Genomic DNA, 27,333 nt, shown 5'->3' with positions numbered 1-27,333 from the left:
TAATTGTTCCAGCCAACTGCACTTCATGTGCTGAATGGTTTGTCTTTACCACAGAACCCAGGTGGCAGTGAAAGGTCTGACATCAGACCTGAACGTGGATTTGCCACCACAGCTCCAGACCAGCCTGTCAAACTACAAGCAGGAATAGGAGCCAACTCCAGATGCAGGAGCCTTTCAGGTGCTGGGCTGGGTGGGAGGTTGAAGGTCTCACACACTTACATGGTTGCTCTCTCTATGTATCACTCATATCTATCACTGGACTCTTCTCTTCCTCATTCTCTGAAGAAAAGAACCGTCCCGGGTGCATAACACAGGCAGAAATAAATACATGAAATCAGTTAGAATCAAACACTTTCTGAAGGTGCTTTACAGTCAGTCTTTGACAGAAACCACATGTTAGTAATGGAAAAAAATTCCATCAACAGGAAGAGTGTTAAAGCAGCTGCTCTGAGCTGGTAAGCATGAGTGTTTTGGCTGTGACCAGAACTTCTTGGATCCTCCCCTTTATGCTGTTTTTGTTTGCTTATTCTAATCCCCAAATGTTGTCAGTTTGTAAATTCAATTAATTGCTTTACCTTTTCAGTTGACAGCATTTTAAGATTTACTCAGAAATAATTAAAATGTATCTACCTTCCCCAGTTCAATTTGGAAATAAATTGTCCTTATTCTCAGGCCTTTGGAAGGGCAGCAGGGAGAAGGGAAGTGTGAAGAACAGGTAAGGTAAGAACACCACATCAAAAAAATTACAAGTGATTTAAAAATCACTCATGGAGAAGCTTCTGTTGCAACTGGAACAAGCTGTAACCAAGTCCAAAGCTCTGCCATGGTACACACACATCCGAGGTGCCAGGGCTCAAGCTGGGACTGGGAATTTGCAGGGAGCCTGCTCTGCTAACAGCAAGTTGAACAAGCAAGTTTTCCTTAACTCCATTGTGTGAAAGTGTTATAGGAATTTGGAAAACCTCAGGCATGACTGTATCACTGGGAGAGTTCATTCCAGCTCAGGGAGGGATATGGAATATGTCTGTTTTACAGGAGGTATTTCTTTCTTCTGCCTTTCCCATGAGGTTTTCTACCCACAGGTTGGGATGCTGTGATTGCTGTGACAGCCAAAACCACTGTGGGGTCAGGTTCTGTCTCTTCAGGAATCATTAAATACACTTAAATGCAGTTAATTAATACCAGTTTGGCTCTGAGCAGTGTAAATATACCGCTTTTAACAGGGGGCAAATATGCCCTTCCTGTTTGGAAGCTTTTTACACATGTCTGGATTGCAAAGCACAAATGGGAGGAGTGCTGGGGGTGCTGAGCCAGAATCCCCTGGGACAGGTGCCCAGGAGAAGCACGGAGGCAGCAGGACAGCAGCCAGGCTGGCACGATGCAGAAGCAGCCACAGTCATGCCTAGGGAGCTCAAGCTGATTCCCACTGAAATAAAATTGGTTTAATAATCATTATCTGAATTTTCCAGTCCTCCCACTACAGACAGAGAACAGCAGTTCATGGATCAGGAGAGTACCGAAAGTACCAAACCCAAACCAAAACAGATTCCTGCTCTGTGCACCCAAAAGTCAGAGCCAGTGTAAAGGGAGGCTCCCTTGGATCTCAGGCATAGAGGACTAGGGACAAATGGAAAGGTTTGAAGGGCAGGCAAACCTGAAACATGTCAACTTTATATGGGTTGTCTTTAACACACCTGAAAGGCACTTCTGTTCAAAAAAAGTCATAAAACATAGGAGAAGAGCTTCCAACCTTCAGCATGCAGGGATATGTGGGCCAAAGTGCTGTGCAGGGCATCAGTCACCCACTGAACTCAGCAGCAGAGAACAGAGAGGAAAGTGGGTTTGGTTTTGCAAACCCTTCACACCTGCCAGTGGCAGACAAGGTTACCTGAACTCCCCCTGGTCCCTGGGAGGATGTGGACTGGGGCTAGAATAACAACCCCAGGGATCTGAAACAGGCCCTGTGACTGCTGGTTGATGCCAGAGGGAAGGGGAAGATCTGCACTAAATTACACTTAAAATTCCACCTTTATTTTACTGGTTGAGGTCTCCTTTGGCCCCCTCTATTTCAACAGATGAGTTATTTGGTAAGAGTAAATAATTTTGAGAGGGAAACTGAAGAAAGAACCGCACTCTGCATCCTTGTTAACCCCCAGGGAGGTTAGACTTGGGTGACCTCTGGGCTCTTAAACCCTGGCAGTAACAGCTGATTAACCTGTGATTCCCCAGCAAGGACCAGGGAAGTACAAGGACCCCAGAGAGCTGCTGAGGTCAGCAGATGGTCCAACAAAGTGCCCACAAACCTCATTATCTGAGCCAGCTGCTCTGCCTGAGAAGGCATCAAGGCTGGAGTGCAAATCCTGAACCCCCCAAAGCCTGGAATGCCTGGAAGCAAGGGATAGGGCTAAGGTGAAGGAAGACCAGGCAGCATTTGAAGATAGAGATACAGATACAGACAACAGGAAGAGCTGAGCATGAAAAAAAGGCCAAGAAATGCTGCAGAGAGCAGAAAGCTGGGATGGCACCAGTGGGGAGATCAACAGAGCAGGATTCAGGGCCATCTACTTCCCTAAGGATGGCTCAAAGCCAACCTGCTCTGACTCATGTGGGTCTGACACCACATGACAGTGCCAACAACCTCCCAAGAAGGATTGAAGGTTGAGCCCATGTGAGGTGGGACCAAGCTGGGTCCCTCCTGCCTCCCTCTCTACAGTGAGACAGCACTGGGGGTCCAGGAATGACAAAGAAGCTGCTGCACTTTTAGCCTCAGCCCCTGACATGACCCCAGTCTCCCACTTAAGCTTTTATTCCAAGAGTCTCAGCAATACAATGCAAGGCGTTAATTTAACCTTTGAATTCCTTCACTCTGGAGAATGCTTTTGAAACCATAGGATCCATCCCCCAGATCTGTTTGGGAAACTCCTCAGTGTGTTTTGAATTTTTCCAGAAGCACCTCAGCCTGGATTAAGATATATCTAATGTGGGGTGGATGGAAGAATATTGGTGTTTGGGTCTTGCTAATTCCAGAACTCCTTGGCACGGATATAATAATATTTAAGGAATTTCATGTGCCTGGGGAGCTGTTTGAACCTTTCCTTCCAGTAGGATTTTCCCACTGACCTTTCAGGGGATCTAAACAATTTGCTGGTAGGATTTGAATACTCCTTGCCCACCTGACCACACTGAGGCCCAGCAGGTGTTGTTTTGTGCCACTTTCTGCACTACAAGTAAGTCTTTGGGAAGAGCTCCTGGCACTCCCTTGGGATGAACTGGCTGCATGCAGTAAGTTCAGTGATCCCATGGGTGCTGCATGCCATGCAATGCCCAGCTCCAGACACATCCCAGGCTGGATGGCTGTACCATGCAGTCACACATCTCACCTGGCTCTCAGCACTCAGCAGAGAAGCTTCTTTATCTTTTGAATGGAATTCCTTGGCCGTGTTGCCATCCAAAGGGACAGCTTCCAGGAAGTTGGATGGGACAAGCCCTCTCCGTTGGTTCAGCTCTCCCTGCAAGATCAACATTAAATTCTCACATCAGCTTTTCTGGAGACATAAGTAACAACTTGAGGTGCAGTGCCCTGCAGAGAAGGTTGGGCTGTAGGCTGAGACAAGTCCAGAACACATCCACATGGGAAGGATCCTCAGAAAATTCCAGAACTCACATCCTTGCTTAGTTGTGGAACAATTCAGAGCACAGAAACACAGAAGAGAGTAAAGGAAGAAGAGATGACAGCAAGTTGTGACTATGGTGATTTCTACAAACTCAAAATCTCCACTACCATACTGCAATATGACTGTGCCACAGGTGCCCTAAAGGCCTTTAATTTGCCCTGGTATTTACTGATGTCTTTAAAGAATGAGGCAGTACTGGTCCAATGTCCCACAGGCATTGCATCCATGATCACAGAGGCCCAGAGCTGCACTGCTGTACTCCTACAAATATTTATCAAGTTCAACAGGAGGTGGTTGGGTGAGACAAAACCCACCCTAGCAATGCTGCTTGTCCAACACTATAAAAAGATCAAACAAAACATTCTCAGTGATGCCCTCAGACTTAACCTGGAGCTCAACCTCAAGTCAGACGTGTGAAGGCACAGTGTTTCCCATGCAAGAAAAGGTGGATGATCCAAGGGCCAAGGCTCAAGTTTGGAACACAGCTGGAGGGCAGGCACAGCCCCGGAAATGTGTCTGCTTCCTTGGATCACCATTCCAGCCTCTGACCCAAGTGTCCAAGTGCCTGGTGAAATGTTAGCTTGGAGCAGGTACTGGTTCAGCTGGTGTGTGCATGGAAAAATGCAGGCAAGGCTTTGGGACACCTGCAGGCAATTGATACCAAACAATAAACTCAGAACCACTGGGATGTTTAAAGACCCCAGTGATGCTCCCAGGGCTGGAGCCCCTCTGCTCTGGAACCAGGCTGGGATACCCCAGGGCTCACCTGGAGGATAAAAGGTTCCAAAGGATAGCTCAGAGCCCCTTCCAGGGCCTAAAGGAGCTCCAGGAGAGCTGGAGACTGGGACTGGGGACAAGAGATGGAGGGACAGGACAAGGGACAATGACTTCCCACTGCCAGAGGGCAGGGATAGATGGGATATTGGGACGGAATTCCTGGCTGTGAGTGTGCTGAGGCCCTGGCACAGGGTGCCCAGAGCAGCTGTGGCTGCCCCTGGATCCCTGGCAGTGCCCAAGGCCAGGCTGCATGGGGCTTGAAGCACCCCGGGACAGTGGAAGGTGTCCCTGCCCATGGCAGCGGGTGGAACAGGATGAGCTTTAAGGTCCCTTCCCCAAACCATTCCAAGACTCTGTAATTTCTCCTGGATTTACAGCAGGAGAAATGAGCTCCAGAAACAGGCTGCCCTGCATTAAGTAGAGAGGGGTTTATGTTTTTCTCAAAAGCAGGATACGTTGTGCCCTGATTTCTGCTTCACTGCCACTCCATGAACTGCAACAATTTCCAGCGTAACTACAGGACCCTCCCAGGCCCTGCACTTACATAGTAGAATCCATCATCATCCATGGACCCAAAGACAGTGATAACATCCCCAGCACTGAAGGTCAGTTCAGCCTGCAAAGAGCCAGAGAACAGAGGTCACAGGAAAAGCACTGTCTGGAATTACTCACCAGGAACACAGGCTCCCCTTGGCTTCTTGCCCAATCTCACTCCAAGGGAGGGAGCCCACTTTGTTTGGTCTTGCATGACCAGGATGCAGGAGGGAAACGGAAGTGAATGACTCTGGAATTCATTGCTAGGGAAGCATTTCATAAATTAAGACAAGAGCAAAGCCCATTTTAAAAGCAATTTTAATAAGGTTTCAAAATAGTACCTACTGCCTGCTCTGGAAAGTTGCACTGAGGACAAGCTCAGCAAGCACCAGAAATACCTTCAATTTCTTTAAATATAATTTAAACAAATCCTGATCCCTTGGATAAGCCTGTTCTGTATGCAGCACTGAGAGATTAGTCACTAGCAGGAATGCATACAGAGTGGTTTAACCTGGACACAGAACAGGAGCACAGCACGCAGTGACCCTTTGCTGTCACACCCTCTGTCCTGTCAGGCACCCCAGCACATGCTCCATGGGGCATAAGGCTAAAGACAAAGGTGTCACCAGTCTCTTTTAATGGAAAAAGCTGGCCAGTGGAGGCTCCAAACAGGCTGAGTCCCACTTAAGACACTGGCACTTCACAGGTGTCAGCTGGAAGGGATCTACTTCCAATATATTTACCATAATATATCCCTAGTCCTAAATTTAATCTCTTCAGGTTGCAGATCGCTCCTGTGGAGCATCTCCCACAGAACTCTACGAGCTTGTTTCAGTAATTAAAGCTCTTGTCCAAAAAAGTTCTAGAAGAGCAAATCACTGCAAAAAGCACAGTCACCTCCTCAATGACAAGTGCTCGAAAGCGCTCAGTGGCTGGATACATGCTCACATTGTGTCTCTCCCAAGATATTCCACCAGCCTAAAACACTCTGTCCTCAGCTGTGTCTCTCCGGGCAGGAGACACAGCTTGGGAGGCAAGCATTCCCTGAACTGTGCCCTCTGTTGACCAGACACTCCTTTGTGGATGAAGGGAAAGGATGGGAATCCAAACCCCATGTTTATGTTTGCTCAGAGAGCTAACACAGCTTGGAGGAATAGAGAACAGAGCATGTGCTCATCTCTTTTTGCAGAAAGGATTCTGCATTTGCTACCCTTCTACCTGGAACAGACTTACCCACAAAATTAGTCTTTGGATTGTATCCTTCCCTGTTTGGATTACACCCCTTCCCAACCCTGGAAGTGTCCAAGGCCAGGCTGGAAGGAGCAACCCGGTCTAGTGGAAGGTGTCTGCTCATGGCAGGGGCTGGCATGAGATGGGCTTTAAGATCTCCTCCAACCCATCCCATTCCATGATTCTGTGATTCTATATGTAGGAATTACTTGAAAACAAGAACTTTGCAAACTAGTACATTAAACTAGAGCTAAATCTTTTTGCTTGAACAAAGACCTACACAGATACTTAACACAAAAGTCATGCTCAAATTAAGTGTCAAAAGTGCTTTCAAACACTCAAGCAGGTTTTTCCTTTTCCCAGAGTGTTTCCTGGATCAGTTGCTACCAGTAGGAGCTGCTTCCTCCTGCCCCAGGTCTGCTCAGTCCTGTCTGATCACTAAAGGATGCAATGAATACTCACACAGTTTCGCTGAGACTCTGGTGGGACCAAAGTGCTGAATGTAAGGAAAAAAGAGATGGGAAGAAGAAACCTCTGAAAAGGGGGGAGCAGCTGGTAGTTACCTCCACATCTGTGTTCGGAGAGCTCTCCTTCGGGTTGTAGTCAAAGGCAGCCACCATCCTGCGAGGAGTCAGCAGCTCTGCTTCAATGTCTTTGTGTTTCTGCCCTGAAGGAGAAAAATAAAATATTCTTAGATGGAAATACTAGGACAAAATCCCAAATCACAGCAACTCCTTCACCATTCTTGTAGTGGTCTGAGCAAAAAGAATACTGGGGGGAACTGAGTGGAGAGAGACTTTAGAGCCATTTGGTAAAGCAGTTTTCTGATCTTCCTCATTGCCTCATAAGCACAGAACTGGGGACATCCCCCCATTCCGGTGCTCTGTTTGTATGTACAGGAATGCTTTATTTCACGTTTCCTATTTACTCATACAACAGACAAACATATATATATATACGCACACACACACAGAGCACAGCTGTCTCTTTACAGTGTCTTGAAAGGACATTTCCCCTCCCACTACACAATGTTCTGCTATTAAGCTACAAAATTTACCCTCCAAGGGCCAGGGACCAGCACACAGAGAAGTCCAGGCCTTGCCATCCACAGTCTCCTGCCTGCTCAAACCCATTACCTACAGACCTGCCCTGAGCCTACAAAAGCCAAGTCTGGTGCTACAGAAAACGCACATTCATGGATTTAAACCCTCCTTTGGGTCAGCACTGGATGGGCTGGCAAAGGGTTTGCACACTTGGCCTCTCTGGATATCAACAGATGATGTACCTCAGCAGAGGGAGCACCCTCTCAGTGTCCCCTTGAATCATAGGGACAAGAGCATGTGATGAGTGAGAGACTGCCCTGCTCCTCCCACAGCAAAACAACTGGTGCACTCCCCCTGCAAGCACCCCCTGCTCACCCAAACCATTCTGCACCCACCACTAAACAAAAAGAACTAAAACCTTTTGTTACAGTGCTTAGAAGCAGCACCATCAGGGTGTCACACTGGCCCTTGACCACAAAACACATCTGTAATTCTATCATGTATTACCTACTCCCCAGTAAAAGCACTACTCACCTGGCTGAGACTTGCACTCCTGTTTGTCCAGCCCTGCTGGGAGAAGAAAATGCCTCATCAGTAAGAGCTCATCTCCAACAGTGATCACATGACACATCTGATAAACAGTAAAAAGAACACCAAGACAGCAAACAACAGAAGCAAACTGTTCATGTAACTCAAAGTCTACACCAGTAACCAGGACTCAGGAACATAACAAGAAGCACAGGTCAAGCTCCAAACTATAAAAGACATCACTGTTGTTAAAAGCTTAACACCAGCACAGGGATGGGCTCTCTTTCCACTTCCTAGCAGTCATATAAACATCTGAGGGTCCTGAAAGCAAGTAGTAAAAATTCAATGCAGTCTGTAATCCTATAGCAAAAACCAAAGAGGAAGTAGTGGGTGACACAGACCTTTCTTGGAGCGTCTGGGTTTTGGAGGAGGGACGGTTTGGCGGCGTGGAGGTGGAGAAAATGTGCCATTTCCTTAATAAAAACACCAAAAAAGCAAATAAATAGACAAGAGAAACAGACAGTGAATGGAAAGTGAGAAGCATCTTGAATAGTGAACAGGGGACAGAGATGACATGCCTCCCCCTGGGAGGCTGACAACAGGATTTCTGCAGGCAAAGCCGTCTGGGCTTCATATGTGAACTCAGATGAGCTGTGATCCACATCCCAAATACACAGAGAAATCCACACTGTACTTACACCTTTTAGGCACTCCACAGCTCAGAGCAGGCAGACTTTGCTGCTTCTTAGCTTTCAGAAGCAGCACCATAAGAACAAAATAAGACCTTGTACCATTAACACCTAGCTAAAGCTTCTGCACTGAGCAGGGTCAGGACTGGATGAAATCCCAAATGAACCTGAGCAGTGCCCAGACCAACCTCTCCAAGGCATTTCCTTAGTTACAAGGCTGTGACAGGGCTTTATGGCAGCAGGAAAACAGCAGAGGCAGAGGAAAACAGCCAGCCCGACTGCCAAGGAATCAAAGAATCGCTACAGTCAGAAAACCACCATCAGATTCAACCTGCCCCTGCTGCCCCCTCCTGTCAGGAGTTGTGCAGAGCCAGAAGGTCCCCTCTGAGCCTCCTCTTCTCTTGCCTGAGCCCCTTCCCCAGCTCCCTCAGCTGCTCCTGGGGCTCTCTGTTCCCTTCCCTGGACATGCTCCAGCCCCTCAGTGTCCTTACCAAGAGGGGCCCAGAACTGCCCCTAGGATTTGAGGTGTGTTCCCCCTAGTACCAAACCTACAGTCCCTCCCTGCACACACTTAATTGACTACCACCATCTTCCTCAAAACTTTCAAACCTGTCACATTTAATGAAGTCTCAGAGCTATTAAAATCCTTTACTCTTCCAAGACTATGCAGTGGGGCAGGGCAGAGTATCCCTTGTGTATCCACTAAGGGACAGAGGCCACCGCAGGCATCCAGCCATCTCTGGCATACACACAAGAGAAAAAGTATGGATGTGAAAAACACCTTACTCAAATCTCTTCTCAGATACAGGAGAGGCCGAATATGTTTGTCCTTTGAAAACATATTCAAGAAATCACACAGTGAAAATATCAGGCTCCTTCTGTCCCTGTGCTTCTCAGGATCAACTTTCCAGGGACCAACATTTAGGAGCTGGGTACTGTCAGTCCCTCAGAATCATAGAATGGTTTGGGTGAGAAAGGACCTTAAAGGTCTGTTAGTCTCCCTCCACAGAAATAGGAACAAATTGGATTTCTCTTTTTATTTTTTCCTTGAGTTTTCTTATTTTTAAGTTGATCTGGGCTTTTTTCCCAGCTGAGGCAATGTCAGGGCTTACCTTTGCCATGACCAACACTTATGCTATTTTTCATCGCTGAATTGTCAGGGAATCAGGGTACAGCCAAACCAGAAATATCCTGGTGTCTTAACAAGTGGAGCAGATGGCACTTGCAACAGAGGGTGCAGAGAAGAGTGCAGGATGAGAGGTGGGAGACATGAGGGAGATGCACAGGGACATCAGTATTCACAGCAGGGGCAGCTCACAGCCACTGAGCCTGACTCAACCTGAGCTGGGCTGGCTGCACATCCCAGGGCTGCTCCCTCTCCTCTCTGAGTACATGAGAGGGAAGGAACAGGAAAGCCTCTGCAGTGCACAAGGCACTGACCACATACTTCAGGGAGTAAGTAAGAAGGAACCCAACCACCAGATCTGCTCCTTGTACACTCCTGTCTGCCTACCTTGCTGTCTCATACCTTTCCTCCCCCTTCCACACCTCCATTCCCAAGTCACAGATTCTCTCACCCAAGAGCAGGGTCATCCCAAGAGTTCAGTTCACAGTCTTTCAAAACAAAGGAGGGAACAGAGTGAAAACTCTTGTTCACATACTTCAGCTGCTCTTCAAACGCTTCTGTTTCTCTGTCCCTAGCAAGGTTCAGCCTCACTTTATGCTGAATTCACACACCTCGAGCCCAGTAGCAGCTGCAAATTCTGCAGTGTAGTCAGGGACGAACTGAGAGCTCGGAACATCCACATTCAGACAGATGCCCCTGCTAAGGAGCAGCCACTAAATCAGGCTGCAGATCCAGGCACAGCCCTCCAGACGGGTTTTGTGGTGTTGTCATATATGCATATATGTAACAGGAATTATATACTATCATCTCTTTCTTACAAAAGTTTCACACCTTTTTGGTGTTTTCTGGTGAGCAGCTCCTCTGAGCACACCCTCGCTCTCTCACACCAGGTAACCAAGTGACACCAGTTTCCTTCCTACTTCAGGGCGTCTTCTCTTAACAGGCCAACCCACTCTTTTATAGCTCTTGTGGTTCTTATTAGTTACAGCTGTGGCCTGTTGAAGTTAAGCCTTCTCCTCATTTTGATAATTAGCCCAGCTGCAACTCCTTAGGGGTAAGATTACTTTCTATACCAACTCTATTGTATCCCCACATTGTGGCTGCACTGGCCACACACAATAGCAGGACTGAGCTTCCAACATTCCAGCAAAGAGCCACAGAAGCAGGGTACACACACACACACATACACACACACATACACATACACACACACACAGTACCTGGGCTCTCCGTGTCCGCAGGCAGGAACCCCTGCTTTAGGAGCTGCTGCTTGAGCTCACTACTCTCCACAGGGACTTCTGACACCATGTTGCATGGAATGTATCCCTCTCTTCCAGCACATTCTCCCCTGTAAAAACCATCAGCATCCTTGTCTCCCCAAACCTGTAAAGGGAAACAGAGTGTTTATGCTGCAGGGACTGAGCTGCACAGAGAAAGAATCATGGAATATCCTGAGATGGAAGGGATCCACAAGGATCATTCATCCAGTCCAGTCCCTGGCCCTGCACAGGGACCCACACAATCCCACCCTGTGCATCCCCGGGAGCAGTGTCCAAATGCCCCTGGAGCTCTGGCAGCCTCAGGGCCCTGCCCATTCCCTAGGGAGGCTGGGCAGTGCCCAGCACCCTCTGGGGGAAGAACCTTTCCCTGATATCCAACCTAACCCTCCCTGCCACAGCTCCAGCCATTCCATAAGGTCACCAGAGAGAAGATATGACCATCTGCCCCTCTACTTCCCTTGTGAGGAAACTGCAGACCTTCCAAGGTTTATGCTCCCCTGAAACACCAGACACATCCATAGAGTAGACGTTCACTAAGTTCTTACTTTCAGGATCTGCCCCTCCTTAAATGGGAGCTCCTCTTCTGCTGCATCAGGGTTAGGGGACATGGAGACAGGATCATAGTCAAAGAGAGCCACAAAGACCCGAATGCCATCATCTTTGCCAGAGCTCTCGGGAGCAGTGCTCCTTGGAAGGCCTGTGCACAGGGGGAACATAGCAGAGAGAACGTCAGCCTTGCCCCAGCACTGCATGGGCCAGGCACTGCCTGCCAGCCTCTCCCCAGCCATTTCCAGGAGCTTTCATCTCTCCTGCTGCCCACCTCTCTCCCCGTTCCTGCTCACCTGGACTAGAGAGCAAAGGTTTCTGCATTTGGCTTCTTCTTTCACTCCTGCTCCGTCTCCTGCTAGGAGCCTGCCAGGCAGCTGTGCCGGGTGACTCCAGGCCCCTGGAATCTTTATGACTGGATGCCTGCAATTGGAACCAGCAGAGAATTAGTAGCAGCCTCTGCCTTCCAACTCCCTGAACAGCACTCAGCCCAAACGCACTCCACAAAGAGCAGTGCATCCAAATGCAACATTCCTCTTCAGGGACACTCTAGAGCTGGAAAGACCAAGGGAGTTGGAAAACAGAACTGAGGACAGGCGGGCACTCTGCCCAGCAGCAGTGACGATCCCCTCGGTGAGGGTGAAGATGCAGGAAAGGGCATTTCAAGGGTAGGCAATGACATTACAGTCAGCATCTACACAAAGCTTTCACCAACCAGGTGAAAGCACCAGGGATTTTCGCTTGGGTCCCACAGCCTCCTGCCGTGGGGAGGAAGACCCAGTGTGAAAAGGAATACTGCATCGATGACACTTGGTCAGGGAGCAGGAAAAGCAGAAGCAGCTACTACAAGAAAAGCCATGAAGCAGCACAGAACTACAGAATCTCTCAGATATTCTTCCATACAATCCTAGAGGAGGGTCCTTTTTTCTGGACAACACTGAACAAAGCAAGATACAGGCAGGCCAGGGAAGCAGAGGGAAGCCAGCACCACTGCAAGCTGCTTCAAAGCCAGAATAGGAAAAGTCACCCAACCCTTTTGTGCAAGGAGGTGCTACGCTTTCCCTTCGAAGAATGTTCGAGCCTCCTTCTCCAGCCAGGTGACTTACAGTCCAGCTCCCATCCCTGCTCCTCAGAACTGCTCTCACACCTCAGGGCTTCCTTCTCCCGGCAGAAGAATCGTAGGTGCTGGCTCGGAGACCCGGCCCACTCCATACCCTGCTCTTCCATCATCTCCAGCCTGGTCAGGTCCCTTCTGCCACCCACGTGGGCAACCTCAGACTGACTAGAGTAATCACTCCAGTCCCCCTGGCAGCTCTGGGACCTCTCTGGCCACAGCCTGCTCTCCAGGGAGGATGCACAGGTTGAATCCTGATCATCTTCGGAGTCATACTCGATGTCTATTTCCAGGCTCCTGGGGCTGGGGCAGTGCGTTGCTATCATGGCTGGTTCTGCCCCCCCTGATCCCACTGCTCTTGGGGCTTTTTTCCGTAAGGTGCCTTCTCTGGCCCGGCTGTACAAATCCAACCCCTCCTTTCCACCAGCACTGCTGACAACATTCAACTCCTCCCTGAGACTGGGAGCTCTGTATAACCCACTCCCCATCTGGCTGCAGTTGCCCAGCAGACGACTGCAGTGCTCTGTTAGATCACTCTGTCTCTTCCTACTTATCTCAGGCCGACTCCGGATCTTCTCTCGATAATTATTTCCCTTCTTCTTGTTCCAAGAGGGACTTGTCCCACTCCCAGACTTTGGATCATTCTCCTGATAGCCCCAGTTCCAGTGTGACTTCTTTTGACTGCAAGACAGCTGGCCAAAGGCAGGATTTGCACGGTCAGCCTCCGCTCTGCTCTCCTTAGCACCATGCTCCCCCTGAGGAGTCTGAGCAGAGACATCCATGGAGGTGTTACTCCCATCTTCCTTTAGAAATAGCTCCTTGCTGTTGGGTGGTTTCTCTGTTCTTCCTGAATGGTAGGTTTGTGTTTCCAAGGAGTCTTGAGGGTCTGTCTTTTCTTCTGTAACAGCCTTCTCATCCTCATCTTCATCCTCATCCTCAGTCACTTCAGGGATACTGAACAACTTCTTGCTGTGGTTCTTCTGAAGCGGGAGCTCCAGGATCCTCTCCAGAATCTCCTCATCGCTGTCAGTATCACAAAGATCCATCTGTACCCAGACCCCGAGAAAAGCCACAGCCAGGACAAGCAAAGGAAAAAAGAGAGGAAATAAACATTAAAACAAGAGGCAAAGTGACCCTGATTCCCTCCCAGCAGAGCAGGATGGAGCTGTGGCTGCAGCAAAGCAAGGGGAGGGGGCAGAGGGAGCGATGGATCTTCCGGCAAAAGCAATCGGATGAACCAGCAATGCAGCAGAAGCGAGGAAGGCAAATGCGTGGAAGAGCTCCCTCCCAGCCTCTCCTGTACACGCACAGCTACCTGCAGCACCTCTCATCCTACCACAGGAATGATTCCTCTTGGCTTGGCACCCTTGGGGTGGGATGGGGGCAGGAGAGGCACTGTCCCCCCACAGCAGAGCTGAGTGGGCTCTTCTGTCCACAGGGCTCACCCACAGAGTCATGGGTCCCCCTTAGCTATGTCCTCTCCCTGGAGCACAGGGAATGGCCCTGTGCTGTAGGACACCCCCTGGAGATGTTGCTGCCTGGGCCCTTCCCATCTCCTAGCAAAGTGCAGCCCTACTGAAGGCTCCTGTCAGCAAATCCAGGAGCAGAGTTTCCACAAAAACAAAGGAAAACCCTTTACCTCAAAGGGCCACACAGACATGAGTTTCACTTGCAGATGGGTGAGAGCCTACCAGGTTACAGAAAATTTTGGGGACAACACTGCTGAATTTTAAAATTTGTTGTGGACCAACTGTAGAAATTTATGGGTTTATTTCTTATCACATTAACAGTAACATGAAAGGTAAAATCCCCAGGTGCATAGTGTCATTTTGATATGAAGATACCTTTGGAGGTCTCTTGTTCAACTTCCCTGACAATTTATATTATTAATGTGTTCTGAAGGCACTTACAAATAGATTACAAAGCATGTGTAGCTACTTTAAACTACAGCCATATGCAGGTCTGTTCAGAGATAATTAAAAACTGAACCAGAGTGGGTGAGAAGCAAAGGCAAGCTGTCTACTTATAGTTCCAACCTCTATTGCTTTTTCCAAGCAAAACTTGGTCTTGAATTACATTTAGAATTGGTTGAAGGGGCCTCCAGAGGTCTCCAGTTCAGTCTCCTAATTACAGCAGGTCTGTTGCCAACAATAAATCCATGTCTTTGCTTAGATGAGGTTTGAAAACACCAAAGAATGGAGATCCTGAACTCTCTGGGGACCAGTCCCAAGGCTGCATTGTCCTCCTGGGTAAGAGGTTTGAATGCATCTCCAACATGAACATCCCAAACAGCAGCTCATGATTTCTGCCTCTTTTAATGTATTATCTCCCAGAAACATGACTACTTTGGCTCTCATCCTTTTAACCATTATGCAAATAGGCAGTTACAAAATCTCCCACTCAATTCCTCTAGATCAAAAACCCCTGAATTTTCTCAAACTCTCATTACAGAACACATTCTCAAGGTTCCTGCCTTGTTAACACCAATTAGGAATATGGAGAATTCATAAATACAAAAGAAAAAGTTCAGTAAGATTTCTTTTAGCTGTTTGCAAAGTTGTGGCTTCTGCTTTTGAGTTTTAATGTAATAAATGGTTTCAGTGATTAAAGAACTTGTTTGAGGATAAACATTTTAAAAGCACCACCCCTCTGTGTTTTCATCCTCTGGATCCTGGAAGAGTTGGCTGAGGAGTCTTGAGGTAACAGAAAATGTCATTAAATATGCAGAATCCTAGAAAACAGCCCTATTCCAGTCACATCCCCTTCAATCCATAAGGCAACAATGGGAGGTCTGTCCTCTAAAGCCTTCCGCCCCTCACATCCTCTCCCAATTCAGCATCTTGTCACCCTCACTCTGTTACTGCCAGCACAGAAAACAATCACTTTATCCAGGCAAGAAGCACCAGTTTGTTTAGCTCAACAGGACTTGAGGTTTCTTTTCAGGAAAAAAACCTAACCAAATAAAAACATTAAGGCAAATAAAACACCCAGGGAAAAAAAAAAAAAAAAGACAAGATTAGCATTCTTGATTGCTCTTATTTCCTTCTTTCTCTTTCCAGGAAACTTGTTTTTCTTCCATTTTTTCCCAGTCCAATCCCAACAACTGGAAGCCCTTTCAAAACCTTCAGAGGCAGCCCCAGCCCCTCCAGCCACCAGGCTCTCCTGGGGCTTCTGATGTGCTGCACTGCAGGTCCAATCCCTCACCTGGGAAGCAGAAGACCCTTCAGAAGGAGAAAAGGAAATTTACTCCAGAGTCTGCTACTACATTGTCTGCTACTATTTAGTGCTCACCAGCCCCATACCTACAGACCAGCAGCCACTCAGGGCACCATCAACTACAGATGTTCTTCAGTCATGTGAAAAATTAAAGAGAGGGTGCTTTCTTGCTATCCAGGCATATCACATTTCCTGCAAAGCTTTTTAATTTTCCAGTCTCTCACCCTCAGTGCTTTCCCTCATGGATATTCATCCCAACTGCTGTAATCTGTATGGTTACACACCACTTCCAGGCCATGCAGTTGCAATCACATTCCCACAGGTGCATTCAGACCAGATTTAACTCTTTGAACATGAATTAGGCTGGTCACTTACAACTCAGCTCAGGCAGGATTTCATCCCTTGCAGCATTTAAACTACAAAGCCACAACTGTCCTCCTAACATGCCATCCCTGGCAACAGAAAGCATCAAGGCCTAAGCCAAATAATCACAGAATCAGGGAATATTCTGAGCTGGAAGGTACACACAAGGATTGAGGCCAACTCCTGGCCCTGCATAGGACACCCCAAGACTCATTTCCCTGTGCCTGAGAGTGTTGACTGCTCCCTTTTCACTGTCTGTATTAAGAATTCAATCATCCCCCATTGACTTTAAACACCACATCACACTGTGTGTTTTTCCAACTAATTAAACCCTGGCTCCATTTATTACAAACAAACACTCTTCCCTCTCCCAAAGAACTTGTGTTTTTACTACCTTGTGCCAACACTGGGAGTAAAAGCAGAGCAGCAGGACCTTGGGAAAGGCTCAGCCCAGCCCCTCCTCCTGTGAGTTGATGGCATGGGATGGCTGCACCAGCACTCCACACAAGCAGCACTCAGAACAAATTACCTTTTCCCCATTCTCCTGGGAACACGGCTCTCTCTGGCCCCATTTCTTCTCTTCCAGAGCTTCTGAAGACAACTCATCTTCCTCCTCCTCTTCCAAAATATCTGAAAGGTCAGAACTCCGGTTGTGCTCAGTGAAAAGGGCCAACTGTCGGCGGCCCATTTCTGACAGTTTTTCTTCTTGCTGCTGAAAAACAAAACACATTTTCTCAGTCCTCACAGACTCTATTTCAGCAACAAAGGAGCATTTTTCCTTTCTCTGAGCACATACACAGCTCAGGTGTGATAGGAAAGGAAGCGGGCAGGACCCAAGGGAGTGACTGGCACATATGGACACACACAACCATTGGCCTCACTTCACAGCCTGCAGAATAGCACTGTCTAAGGCTGGAAAACTGAAGAGGTCAAGTACACTTCACATCCCTCCACGGACACACACATTCAGCCAAGGTTAAACAAACCTCTCTTTTTACTCTGGACATTTCTTTCATCACCTCCTTGCCAGGAGACAACCTCAGGAAGGCCTGGCAGCCACTCCCACTTGTGTTTCCATCTTGGAAGGTGTCCTCCATCCCCCCAGCATGGCTGGGGGAGGATGGAGGCTCTGGGCTCAGGTGCTTCTCTGCCTCTCTCTCCATGTCAGCACTGCGCCCTTTGGGTGCCTCCTGCACAGAGCACACGTGGCAAGTTTCTGTTTGGAGCTTCACTCCACTGTCCGTTGGGCTTCCCAGCTCTGGTGCTTTGGTTCTTGGTTGCTCCATCTGGGAAACAAACCAACACTGAAATCAAGGGGAGGTGTTTCAGATTACTCATGCACCAAAATGGAGTCTTATCACCCCAAACTCTCTGACCCTCTGACATGTTCTTTGCTCTAGGCATATGAGTATTTTGGCAGGCAACTTGCAACTGGGAGTCTTGGCCAGCACTGGAACAAACCCCTCCCTGTCCTCAGGTCCCAGGAGACACATGGTGCCCCCAGTGCCGCAGCTCAGCAAAGGCCCATAAGGGCATGGACAGTAACAAGTTTCAGGGCTGCAAGAAGAGCCCAAGATATATGTTGTGGTTTGAGGGGAAGTGAGTTTTTTGGGAGGTGGTGGTCAAACCAATAGGTGCTCAGATGTGAATATTGGCACCTGGTTTGGCCACTGAGGATATGGATACGCCTCTGAGAACACAGGGGTTAAAAGCGAGGAACTCCCAGGGGAACACGCTCTCTTGGTTCCGGTCGGTGGAGAGGTCAGACCTGCCCTGCCCAGCTGCGGGCTGGGCGGGGGAGGAGAAGCCACGAGGCCGGAGGGAGGTAGGCCGGAGCCTTGGGCAAGGAAGGGAGGTGAAGGGCCCTGGCCCCGGCAGGACAAGAGTGAGTTCCCCATAGATTGTGGAAGGGTGGAAGAACTCTGTGAGGCATCGGGCAGCCCCCCTTTCCCAGGAGGGAGAGATAGAGAGAGAGCGTGCCAATTTGATAGCACTGGCCTGGCCGAGAAGGAGAAGGGGGGGGGGGGCGAAGAAGAGTGCCCGGCAGGGCCAGCGTGGGAGCTCTGGACAAGCAGAGACTGTGATTTTAACCCTTCTGTGGGATGATGGAAACCTTGCAAATGCTGATCCTCCAGGAGTTGAAGGAGAAGAGAGATAGGGATAAAGTAAGAGGAAATGCGCAAGTGTGGTGTAATCTGTGCAAGTGAAGAATGACCGAGAGAAGTTGAGAAGAATTCTAGGTGGGAGGAGATGATGGAGTGGCTTTTGGCCGGACTTTTCTTGTATGGCCATGGACAGAACCTTTCCTGTAATACAGAGACTGCATTTTAGGGGGAGGAGATGGCTTGGTGCCAAAGGAGTGATGTGAGCGGAGACGATGGGTGAGGAGGTGATGGTGCTCTTGAGACCCCTCGGCCCCAGGGGGTGAAATATTGGGGGGGACTAGTGTCCCGAAAAGGTGAGAGACTGTCGTTTTCTCCTGGAACTGGGCGAAGCATCCTTGAAAAGAGAACCCTAAAAGCAGCTCTGGTCCGTGTGCAGTGGTGAGAGCACTGGACATGGAAGGAAGAAGTCACGAAGGTGGTGCTGAGTGACGTGGAAACACAACTGGACTCGGCTGTGTTTCCAGGGGAAGCCTGTGGCACAAGAGGGACTCCTCTCTCCTTGATGAAATGAGAGATGATTGTCAGAGGGTGGAGATGGACTAAGAGTTGATTATTTGAAGGGTGATGGACTGGGTAAAGATCTAAGGTTTTGTTTTATGCTGTGGGAAATTGAGTGGGGGGAGGAGAAGTGTTTTTGAAAGGTTTCCATTTTTGCTCTGTGTGTTCATTTTATTATAGTTCTAAGATAATAAAGTTGTTTTTTTATTCTCTTTGTTCATAAGTAGAGGCCTGCTTTGCTCTGTCTCTGATCACATCTCACAGCAGATACCAGGGAGAATATGTCTTCATGGGGGCACTGGCATTGCGCCAAGGTTATTTCCCACTGTCATCTGCCAGAGGAATGGCCTAGACATCACCCAGCACATTGGGTTGAGCTGGAAATAAGCACACTACTCCAGGATTTTCTGGGGTGTAAAGAAAAGGAGAATTAATGAAGAACAATAAACACAGAGAGTGCAACAAGCTCCTGATTAGATCACCTAGTGAGAATTAAAGAAAATCTTCATCTGTATTCCAACCAGTCCAAGAAAACCTCTGGGAGATGAAGGAATGGAGCTCCAGAAACAAGAAGGGTAAGGCAGGTGGGCCATCATCAACCACCTCTTTCTCTTACTCTAACCAAGGGAGTCTCCCTTGCATCTTCCAATGGAGCACAACCTTGTCCTTATGTACCAGGCACACTTTGAAAACACTGAAGGATCAGACCCCAGGGACATTGAGACATTGCAGTGTCAAGCTTCTCAATGTCCCCTGGACAAAAGCCAGGCAGGTCCTGATCTCATGTCTAATCTCACAGCTCAGATTTCCTGCCCCGATTCCCTTTGCTGACAGCCAAGCGAAGAGAAACACGTCAGATGAGAAGGATGATTTGCATCCTGGGAGCACTCGTGTCACTCCTCTCCACAAAGGAGGCAAAGCAACCACCACAAGTGCAGCCATCTACACCAGACACCTGAATGTCCAGAGGCAACATTGCTGGGAACAGGTGAAGTGCAGTAAGAGGCTCACAGATAAACAAGGGAATCTGGGATGGAACTGAATCCACTGGCTGAGACATCACTCTCACAGAAATCTCCTGGCACACCACAAACATCTGAAGCTGGGACAAATCCACCACAACACTCCTCATCCCTGGAAGTGTTCAAGGCCAGGTTGGACGAGGCTTGGAGCAGCCTGACCTAGTGGAAATTGTCCCTGTCATGCACCAGATGATCTTTAATGTGCCTTGAAACCCAAACCATTCCATGATTCTATGAAACGTGGGTAAATTAATCCAGCAGTTGAACCAAGTTACTGTGAGCTGCAAATGAGCAGGCACTGACCACTGAAATTTTGGACTCAACATCTCAGTTCTTCTGGGTATTGAGCTGGTCTTTGGGCTTGGGCCCACCATGCTGCTCTAGCTTCAGCAATTTTCAGAAGTCTCAGCCTAACTCTGACCCTTCACAAGGTCACACTGCCATGATTAATAAAGTTGTGCTAAATTTAACAGTTTGAAGCACTGCTATGAGTTCTGATGTCAAAAGTCAGAATGGGAAATAGATACTTTTCCCTGATGTAATACATCCCACAATAGGAGGACCCACTTCCCCATCGTCAGAGAACAATCATTTACCATCATTATACGGCTCTCAGACATCCTCACCACTGTCCTAAAAGAACTCTGAAAGCACTCACCCACCCTACTGGAAGTATCACTGGTTATTTCACTCACCCACTGGGAACTCTACATAGCCAGTGTCAGAACAGTTTGCCAGTTCTGCAGCCATGGCTGCCTTGCTCCGCCATCCACTAAGGTGCTCTACCACTGTCTTGTACAAACCCACTGGACTGGAGAAGGTCCCTTCAAGTCAGAGAGCATAGCAATGCCAGACTAACATGGGAACATCCTTTTAACGCTGCAAATTCTTCCTTTCCTCATTCTATTCCTCACATGCTAGCAAACAGAATCAAGAGGTGAGCTGCATCTTCCAGGTACACAACAGCAGCCAAAACTGACAGTTTGCCACCACTGGATGATGGCCCAGAGGCAACACTGTGTCACAGAAAGGTGGTCAGTGGCATCTTGTCCCACTCCCCAAAAAGGTCCATTGCCCTTCCCTGCACACCTGGCACTGGGCAGGAGACGTAAGCACTTACCTGCACCTCTGTCCCTTCACCCGGCTGTTGCATTCCCTGTTTCTGGGAAGGCCCAGGCTCCGTGTCCTGCTCTGGGAGCACTGTGCCAGCCTGTTGGGGAGGCACACTCAGGCATTTCTTGTCTCCTTCAGTGTCTGACCCCTGTGGGGAAGTGCCTGGAGCCTGCATCAAGGAAGCACTAGGGGAGGGGAGGTGTGGTGGGGAAGAGGCTTTTTCTGTCAGAGGCTGCACTGAGCCAACAGGGCTGGAGGAGGGATCAGTCAATTTGGCATCTGAGCTCTCAGCAGGAGTTATCTGTCGGAGTTGGAGCGTGTGCTGTGGGCTGCGGGTAGGCAGCAAGGCCCTGGGGGCCCACCGGGGCAGTCTGGAGGAGACAGTGGTGCACACAGGGGAAGTGCAGTGGGAAGACTGCAGCAGGACCGAAGAAATCTGGGCTGGAACTGAATCCACAGACTCCCCATACTGAGACATCGTCCTCACAGAAACCTCACGGCACACCTGGAACATCTGAAGCTGGGACAAATCCACCAGGACACTCCCAGCAGTTGGAGAAGTAACTTCTATCACCTGTAAGCAAAAGAACAGGAAGGACTTATTTACTGTGCACAGCTCAGCCCTTCAATTCTAAACCCAAAGTTCAGATAGAACCCAAAGCTCTGGAGAGCAGCTGTGCAGAATTCACATCTTTCTGCACACTATCTGGGAAGAATGAACGTTAAAGAGAAATTTGAGAAACTGAACAGTCTACAAAATATGAATATATTCACTCTTACTCCAGGTTTTAAACCCCCTTGTTTCCTAAGCCTTAAAGAGCTTTTCCCTTTTTTAGGCCGCTCTTTCAACTACCTTCCCAGACTCCTTTTTTTCACCTGTGAAGAGGAAAAAGCATTTTCATGACAAAAGAGCAATTATCCAACACAGCATCATTCTGTTTTGCACTCAAACAACATCATGTGCTGCGCACAAGACCACAGGACATTTTCAATACAGAATGTCCTTGTGTTCTATATCAGTAACAGTACTGAACAAACAGAACCCTGGGGTGTTTGTATGTTAAAACAACTGAATGGTTTGGGTTGGAAGGGACCTTAAAAACCATCTCATTCCAGCCCCTGCCATGGGCAGGGACACCTTCCACTTGGAGCACCCCAGGTTGCTCCAAGCCCCGTCCAACCTGGCCTTGGACACCGCTAGGGCTGGGGCAACCAAAGCTTCTCTGGACAATACAGGCTTCATTACCCTCACAGGGTACAATTTCTTCCCAATATCCCACCTCACCCTGACTTCTGGATGTGGGAAGTCATTCCCTGTGTCCTGTCCCGCCATCCCTTGTCCTCAGTCCCTCTCCAGCTCTCCTGAAGTCCCTTTAGGTCCTGGAATGAGCTCTGAGATCCCCTGGAGCCTTCTCTTCTCCAGGTGAACACCCTCAGCTCTCTCAGCCTGGCTCCAGAGCAGAGGGGCTCCAACCCTTGAAGCATCTCCATGGCCTCATCTGACTCGCTCCAGCAGCTCCACATCCCTTTGACGTTGGGGGCACCAGAGCTGGAGGCAGCTCTGCAGGTGGGGTCACATCTAAGCGTGGCAGAGGGGCAGATTCCCCCCCTACTCTTCTGCCCATGCTATGGGGGTGCCAACTTCACGCTGGATCACTACACCTCACTCCTCACATTTGCAAAAAAGCCCCAGTGCTGGCTGTGTACTTGTCCTTGTACCCTGTCCACACTCTGGGGACTGTTTGCCAAAGGATCAGGCCAGTGCCTGGGCTGAGCAGAGCTGTTTTGCTGCTGGAGGGTCCTGCTCCAGGAACACCTCCAAAATCTGGATAGATGTCTTTTGTTGTGGGCACCACACAGCCCAAGCAATGTTCCTTCTCTGATGTCACTCCTTTCCGGGCCAAGGACTGTCACTGCCTCTTCAGGACACCTTCCTGGATCCAGCTTTCTATGTCTTAAGGTCTGATACTTCGTGCTCCCCCTGCAGCAGCCCCAGCCCCCTGCACAGCCAGTACCTTCTGTCCATCCGCGTACACGGCATATCCAGTGACCCGCACCCCGTTGGAAGATCCCTCAGCATCAATGGTGACAGGTAACCAGCTGATAACCAGGATACCTGGAGAGGGACCAGCTTCTACCTGGACATCCAAAGGAGCATCAGGTGTGCCTGTGAGATCAAACACAATTTCCTCTTGCTTATGTGGCTACAGCATTAAGCTCAACCCTGGTTAGAACCAAAGAGCAAACTCCCAACCAGACTTGCCCCTGCAGAACTGACCTACAACAGCCAGGCCAGTATTGGGAAATGTCAGACAGAACCAGAGAAAATAAGGTGCTCTTGTTCTGTGAAAGCTTTAATGCACAGAAAACAGAATTTTGCAAAAGTAGCTGAGGCCAAGATGCAGCAATCCTGGAGCAAAGTCATGGTAAACCATCTCCTCCCTGCCCAACCAGCTGCTCCAACCAGCACAGAGGATGTCTTCCCAGAGCAAATGAAAGCAAAAGGGCTAATCAAATTTTAAAATAAAGTAAGAAAAACATTAAGACAAAACAGTGCAGCACCTCAGGCTTTGGGGACCTCATCAACCTTGCTTCCCTCTGCCCTATGGCTTCGCAGCAAAGGACCAGCTAAGCACAGCCTCTCCATGTGCAGAGGCCTGCAGTACCTGCTAGAGGGGTAGTGAAGTGTATCACGGCTGAGTCCTGCTCCCGCCCCTTGGGCACCTCTTCCCAAGGAGTTTTCATGGGCCGGGCCTCCAGCTTGGCCACATACTGGGTGCTGGGCTGCAGGTTGCAGAAGGTGTACCAGTACACGCCCGGCTTGGTCACATCACACTCCTGCCCATTGAGATACACCCCATGGCTGTAGTTGCTGTTGCAGGGAAGCCACGTGACCTCTGCTGACGTGGCCGTGATGCTTCTGACTTTCAGCATCGTTGGTGCTATGCCAAAATCCTGCCCCACAAAGAAAGTGCAGCGCAGTTTATCAGAACTGCCATGCTCCGTCACCGTCTGCACGGACACGCGGTAAGCCCTGCTGTGTAAATCCAGCTTTTCTATCACTGCTTTGGTCTGAAGGCCACTCTTCACATTCTGACGTAGCTCTTCATCCACATAGATGTTGTAGCTTTGTATGTCTGGGCAGCCAGCTGGCAAAAGAGGTGGTTCCCAGCCTACAACTATGCTTCTGGCAAGTTGCTTGATAAGAGTCAGTTTTCTTGGGTAAGGCACTGCTGTGTGACTAACGGGCTCCTCCTGGTCTCCTTCTGCTCTGCTGGCCAACGGACTGATGCTACTCTCTTCAATAGAAAACTCACTCTTATCTCCACTGCTGGTGCTGGTACTGACCAAACTTTTCTCCTGGTATGAACTATGGGTGAGATCATTCAGCTCCGGAGGCAGAAACATCATGAGGTCATCATCTGAAACTCGCTCAACAAAATTGGAGGGGACCAGACCTCGCCGGCCATCCATCAGCTCCCCTAAACGAAAAACAGGACACCTGTTACCACTGCTCCTGCCACTGAGTGTCCCAGCTCAGCTGTCAGGACTATGGGACAACATCTTTGCCAGGCTACAACTGCTCTGCAGTCAAGAGTGGAAAAGATCTCAGGGAGGTTACTCCTGGCAATGTTTCCTGATTTCCTAGGGCTTCCCTTGTTAGGTCCCAAAGGACATAGTGAGGAAACTCACTGCTTCACACATTTCAAAGCCAACTAAGTAAAAAGTTGGGTTGTGTAACCAGCTAAAGGCTTTCTCCTTCTTCATTATCCCATTCTTTCTCATCACAGCTCTTTCACTAACTTTTTTAGCCTTCCCAAACTATGCAGCTGGATGATTTTACGTCTTCTCCCAGCCATACAGATTTGGGGTTTGCAGTAATTCTTCAAGAAAGTCCATCTTCCCAGCTCTGTATTTAGCTCTGGCCTTCCTTTTAGCTCCCTACTTTCTTAAGTTAACTCCTGTACTAAAGGTGTCCCAAAAAGACTTGTGGGGACAACAGATACACAGCACTTAGTCTGTGCAGACGCATCAAACCACAGACAAGCAGCACACAGGGACTGCACTGCCTTCTCCCTTCCAAACTCTACCTACAGCAAATCAACTGAAAGCAGGGAAAGCAGAAAAGGTTAGTAAAGAATAATCTTTTTAAACAATAAACAAACAAATAAATGATAAGCTTGGGAATAGAAAGAAAAATGAGGCAGAGCAGTCACAGAGCAAGCAGTGCAACACACATGCATTTGTCTCAGCTCTTGCAAAGCACCTCAGGAAATCAGGAATTTATCACCCTTTAAGCAAGTGGCTCCACAAAAAAAAACTCAGCACAAATTTACAGCCCACAAATCTTGGTTTCGATTCCATCCACCTTTTAGTCAACCAGGATCATGTTTGCAAAGGGACCAAAACAGCAACACTGTGTAACACCAGCAAGGGTCAGTCACAATTGTAGTCTGCGTTGATTATTGTATCCCCTCTTTGCCAAAAGAGCACAAGGCAATGGAGCCCATCACCTCCTGCAGCCCCTGGCTCACTGCAGGCACTGGAAAGAGGGAAACAGCCCATCTGCAAAAGGGGCTGAACATGTTCCTCTCCATGGTGAGGGCGGAACCATATGGGAGTTGAAACCATTGGGGATGAAACCTGGAGCTTGCTGAAAGTAGTGGCAAAATTTCCACTGAAATTACTAGAAAAGGATTTCATAGCTTAGACTTATTCAAAACATAAATAAAGCAGTTTCCAACAGGAACTGCTCATCCGTATAACAAACTAACTTTGGGCAGAAACCCTTTACCTTGAGGTTTCAAGATTTGCTAAATTTCTCTCTCATTTTCTGGAGAGAAATGAGCTCTCCACAGCATTTCAGTCACATTTCATTTTACTAAAACACACCTTCAAAGAAGCCATCTTCATCCATGTCTCCATAGATGTAAATATATTCTCCAGCAGTCAGTGGAAGCTCTGCCTCTGGATTTTCATTAGGTCCATCAAAAGGATTGTAGCTGAAATATTTACAATTGGAAGACTTAATTCGCATAGGAACCTTCCCAGCAACACATTACAGCTGTGATGCTGATAAGCTTTCAATTCACTGGGAATGCATCCACTTTGGCAAGCAGCAAATTCCACAGACAAAAGTTTATATGTAAACTGTAGTTTACATATAAAAACATTCAATAACAGATAATATCTGAGGAGCAGAACAGATGTTTTGTAACATCCAAAGGAACAGGGATATAAGGATGCTGAATGGGCTGGAGCATCTCTCTGAGGACAGGCTGATGGAGCTGGGCCTATTCAGTCTGGAAAAAAGTCAACAGGAAGGGGATTTTATCAATCCACAGGTATATTTAGGGTGGGTGTCAAGAGGAGGGGGCCAGATGCTTTCCACTGATGTGCCCAGCAACAGGACAAGGGGCACTGGGCACAAACGAACAGGAAATTCCACCAGAACCTGAGGAAAAACTTCTTTGAGGTTGAGCAAACAATGGAAGAGGCTGCACAGAGAAGTTGTGGTGTCTCCTCCTGCTCTAACCCCACATTTTAAACAGTACTCCAAAAACTTCACCAGCAAGAAAATTAGACATACATTGGTGACATGGCTTGGACTCCAAGCAGCTCTAACCTGCCTACCCAGGGATACTCAAACTAACCAAAGGGTCCCATTTCACAGGAAAATGCCTCATGAAAAACCTTTATCTTTGCAAACACCTACTGCCAATTCCTGCTCTTTACCTCTTAAAAGGGATTCCATTGTGCCAAAGCAATGTTTACCTTTCTGTGATCTGAGACTTTATGGGCCCAAGACTGACATGAAGACACAGACCACATCTGATGTGCTCCTCACAAGCACAGAATCATCCCCATTCTCTTCCTCCCAATGGAAAAGCTGAAGGATAGGTAATACACTGAACTGTAGCAACCTGGGCTTGACCATGATGGCTCAGTGAATGGCAACAGTTATCAAAAACATCTGGGTCTATCCTGTGCTTTATTTTGTTCGGGGGTTGGTTGGTTTTTTTTTTGGTCCTTTAAAAGTTACAGCCAGAAGCATTTTGGCCAAAAATTTGGAATTCAGAATTCAGGAATTCTAAGCTGAAATTTTCTTAATTGTTGGAATAAGATTTCTCGGAGAAAACTTTTGCACTACTCTGAAAAAAAGCAGACAATTCAATTAATATATCAGGTTGAACTGATTTTCAACAGAGACCAATATTTAAAGTTTCACACAGTGCTGTTCACTGAACAGCTACTGAGCTTAATGTGCTTTTGTTGAGCTAAGCCTGGATTGTGCAGGAAGTAACAGGTCTCAAATCATTCAATCATGGAATGGTTTAAGTTGGAAGGCACCCTAAAGCTCACCTCATTCCACTCCCTGCCATGGGCAGGGACACCTTCCACTATCCCAGGCTGC

General features: G+C 48.3%; 1 protein-coding gene across 14 annotated transcripts in view; it reads right to left on the bottom strand.

Annotated features, from left to right (window-relative positions):
- Positions 1–27,333, bottom strand: part of TSPOAP1 (TSPO associated protein 1) — a 69,295-nt gene that overhangs the window by 4,322 nt on the left and 37,640 nt on the right. For 5 of the 14 annotated variants that reach the window (XM_038157750.1, XM_038157745.1, XM_038157748.1 and 2 more), the window contains 15 exons: positions 25,812–25,921; positions 23,585–24,400; positions 22,934–23,085; positions 20,926–21,492; positions 17,107–17,424; positions 16,650–16,832; positions 12,460–13,587; positions 11,724–11,850; positions 11,427–11,578; positions 10,822–10,984; positions 8,188–8,259; positions 7,793–7,825; positions 6,779–6,882; positions 4,996–5,067; positions 3,381–3,509 (listed from right to left, as the gene is read on the bottom strand). In XM_038157750.1, the coding sequence (XP_038013678.1) occupies positions 3,381–3,509; positions 4,996–5,067; positions 6,779–6,882; positions 7,793–7,825; positions 8,188–8,259; positions 10,822–10,984; positions 11,427–11,578; positions 11,724–11,850; positions 12,460–13,587; positions 16,650–16,832; positions 17,107–17,424; positions 20,926–21,492; positions 22,934–23,085; positions 23,585–24,400; positions 25,812–25,921 (4,126 nt within the window). Of the gene's footprint in view, positions 1–219; positions 280–3,380; positions 3,510–4,995; positions 5,068–6,778; positions 6,883–7,792; positions 7,826–8,187; positions 8,260–10,821; positions 10,985–11,426; positions 11,579–11,723; positions 11,851–12,459; positions 13,588–16,649; positions 16,833–17,106; positions 17,425–20,925; positions 21,493–22,933; positions 23,086–23,584; positions 24,401–25,811; positions 25,922–27,333 lie in introns of those variants that run through there. The other 9 variants (XM_038157752.1, XM_038157753.1, XM_038157746.1 and 6 more) reach the window with 8 other exon arrangements.

Source organism: Motacilla alba, chromosome 19 (genome assembly GCF_015832195.1).
Source record: "Motacilla alba alba isolate MOTALB_02 chromosome 19, Motacilla_alba_V1.0_pri, whole genome shotgun sequence".
Classification (NCBI taxonomy): Eukaryota; Metazoa; Chordata; class Aves; order Passeriformes; family Motacillidae; genus Motacilla; species Motacilla alba.
This window is presented reverse-complemented; position numbering and strand designations above follow the sequence as displayed.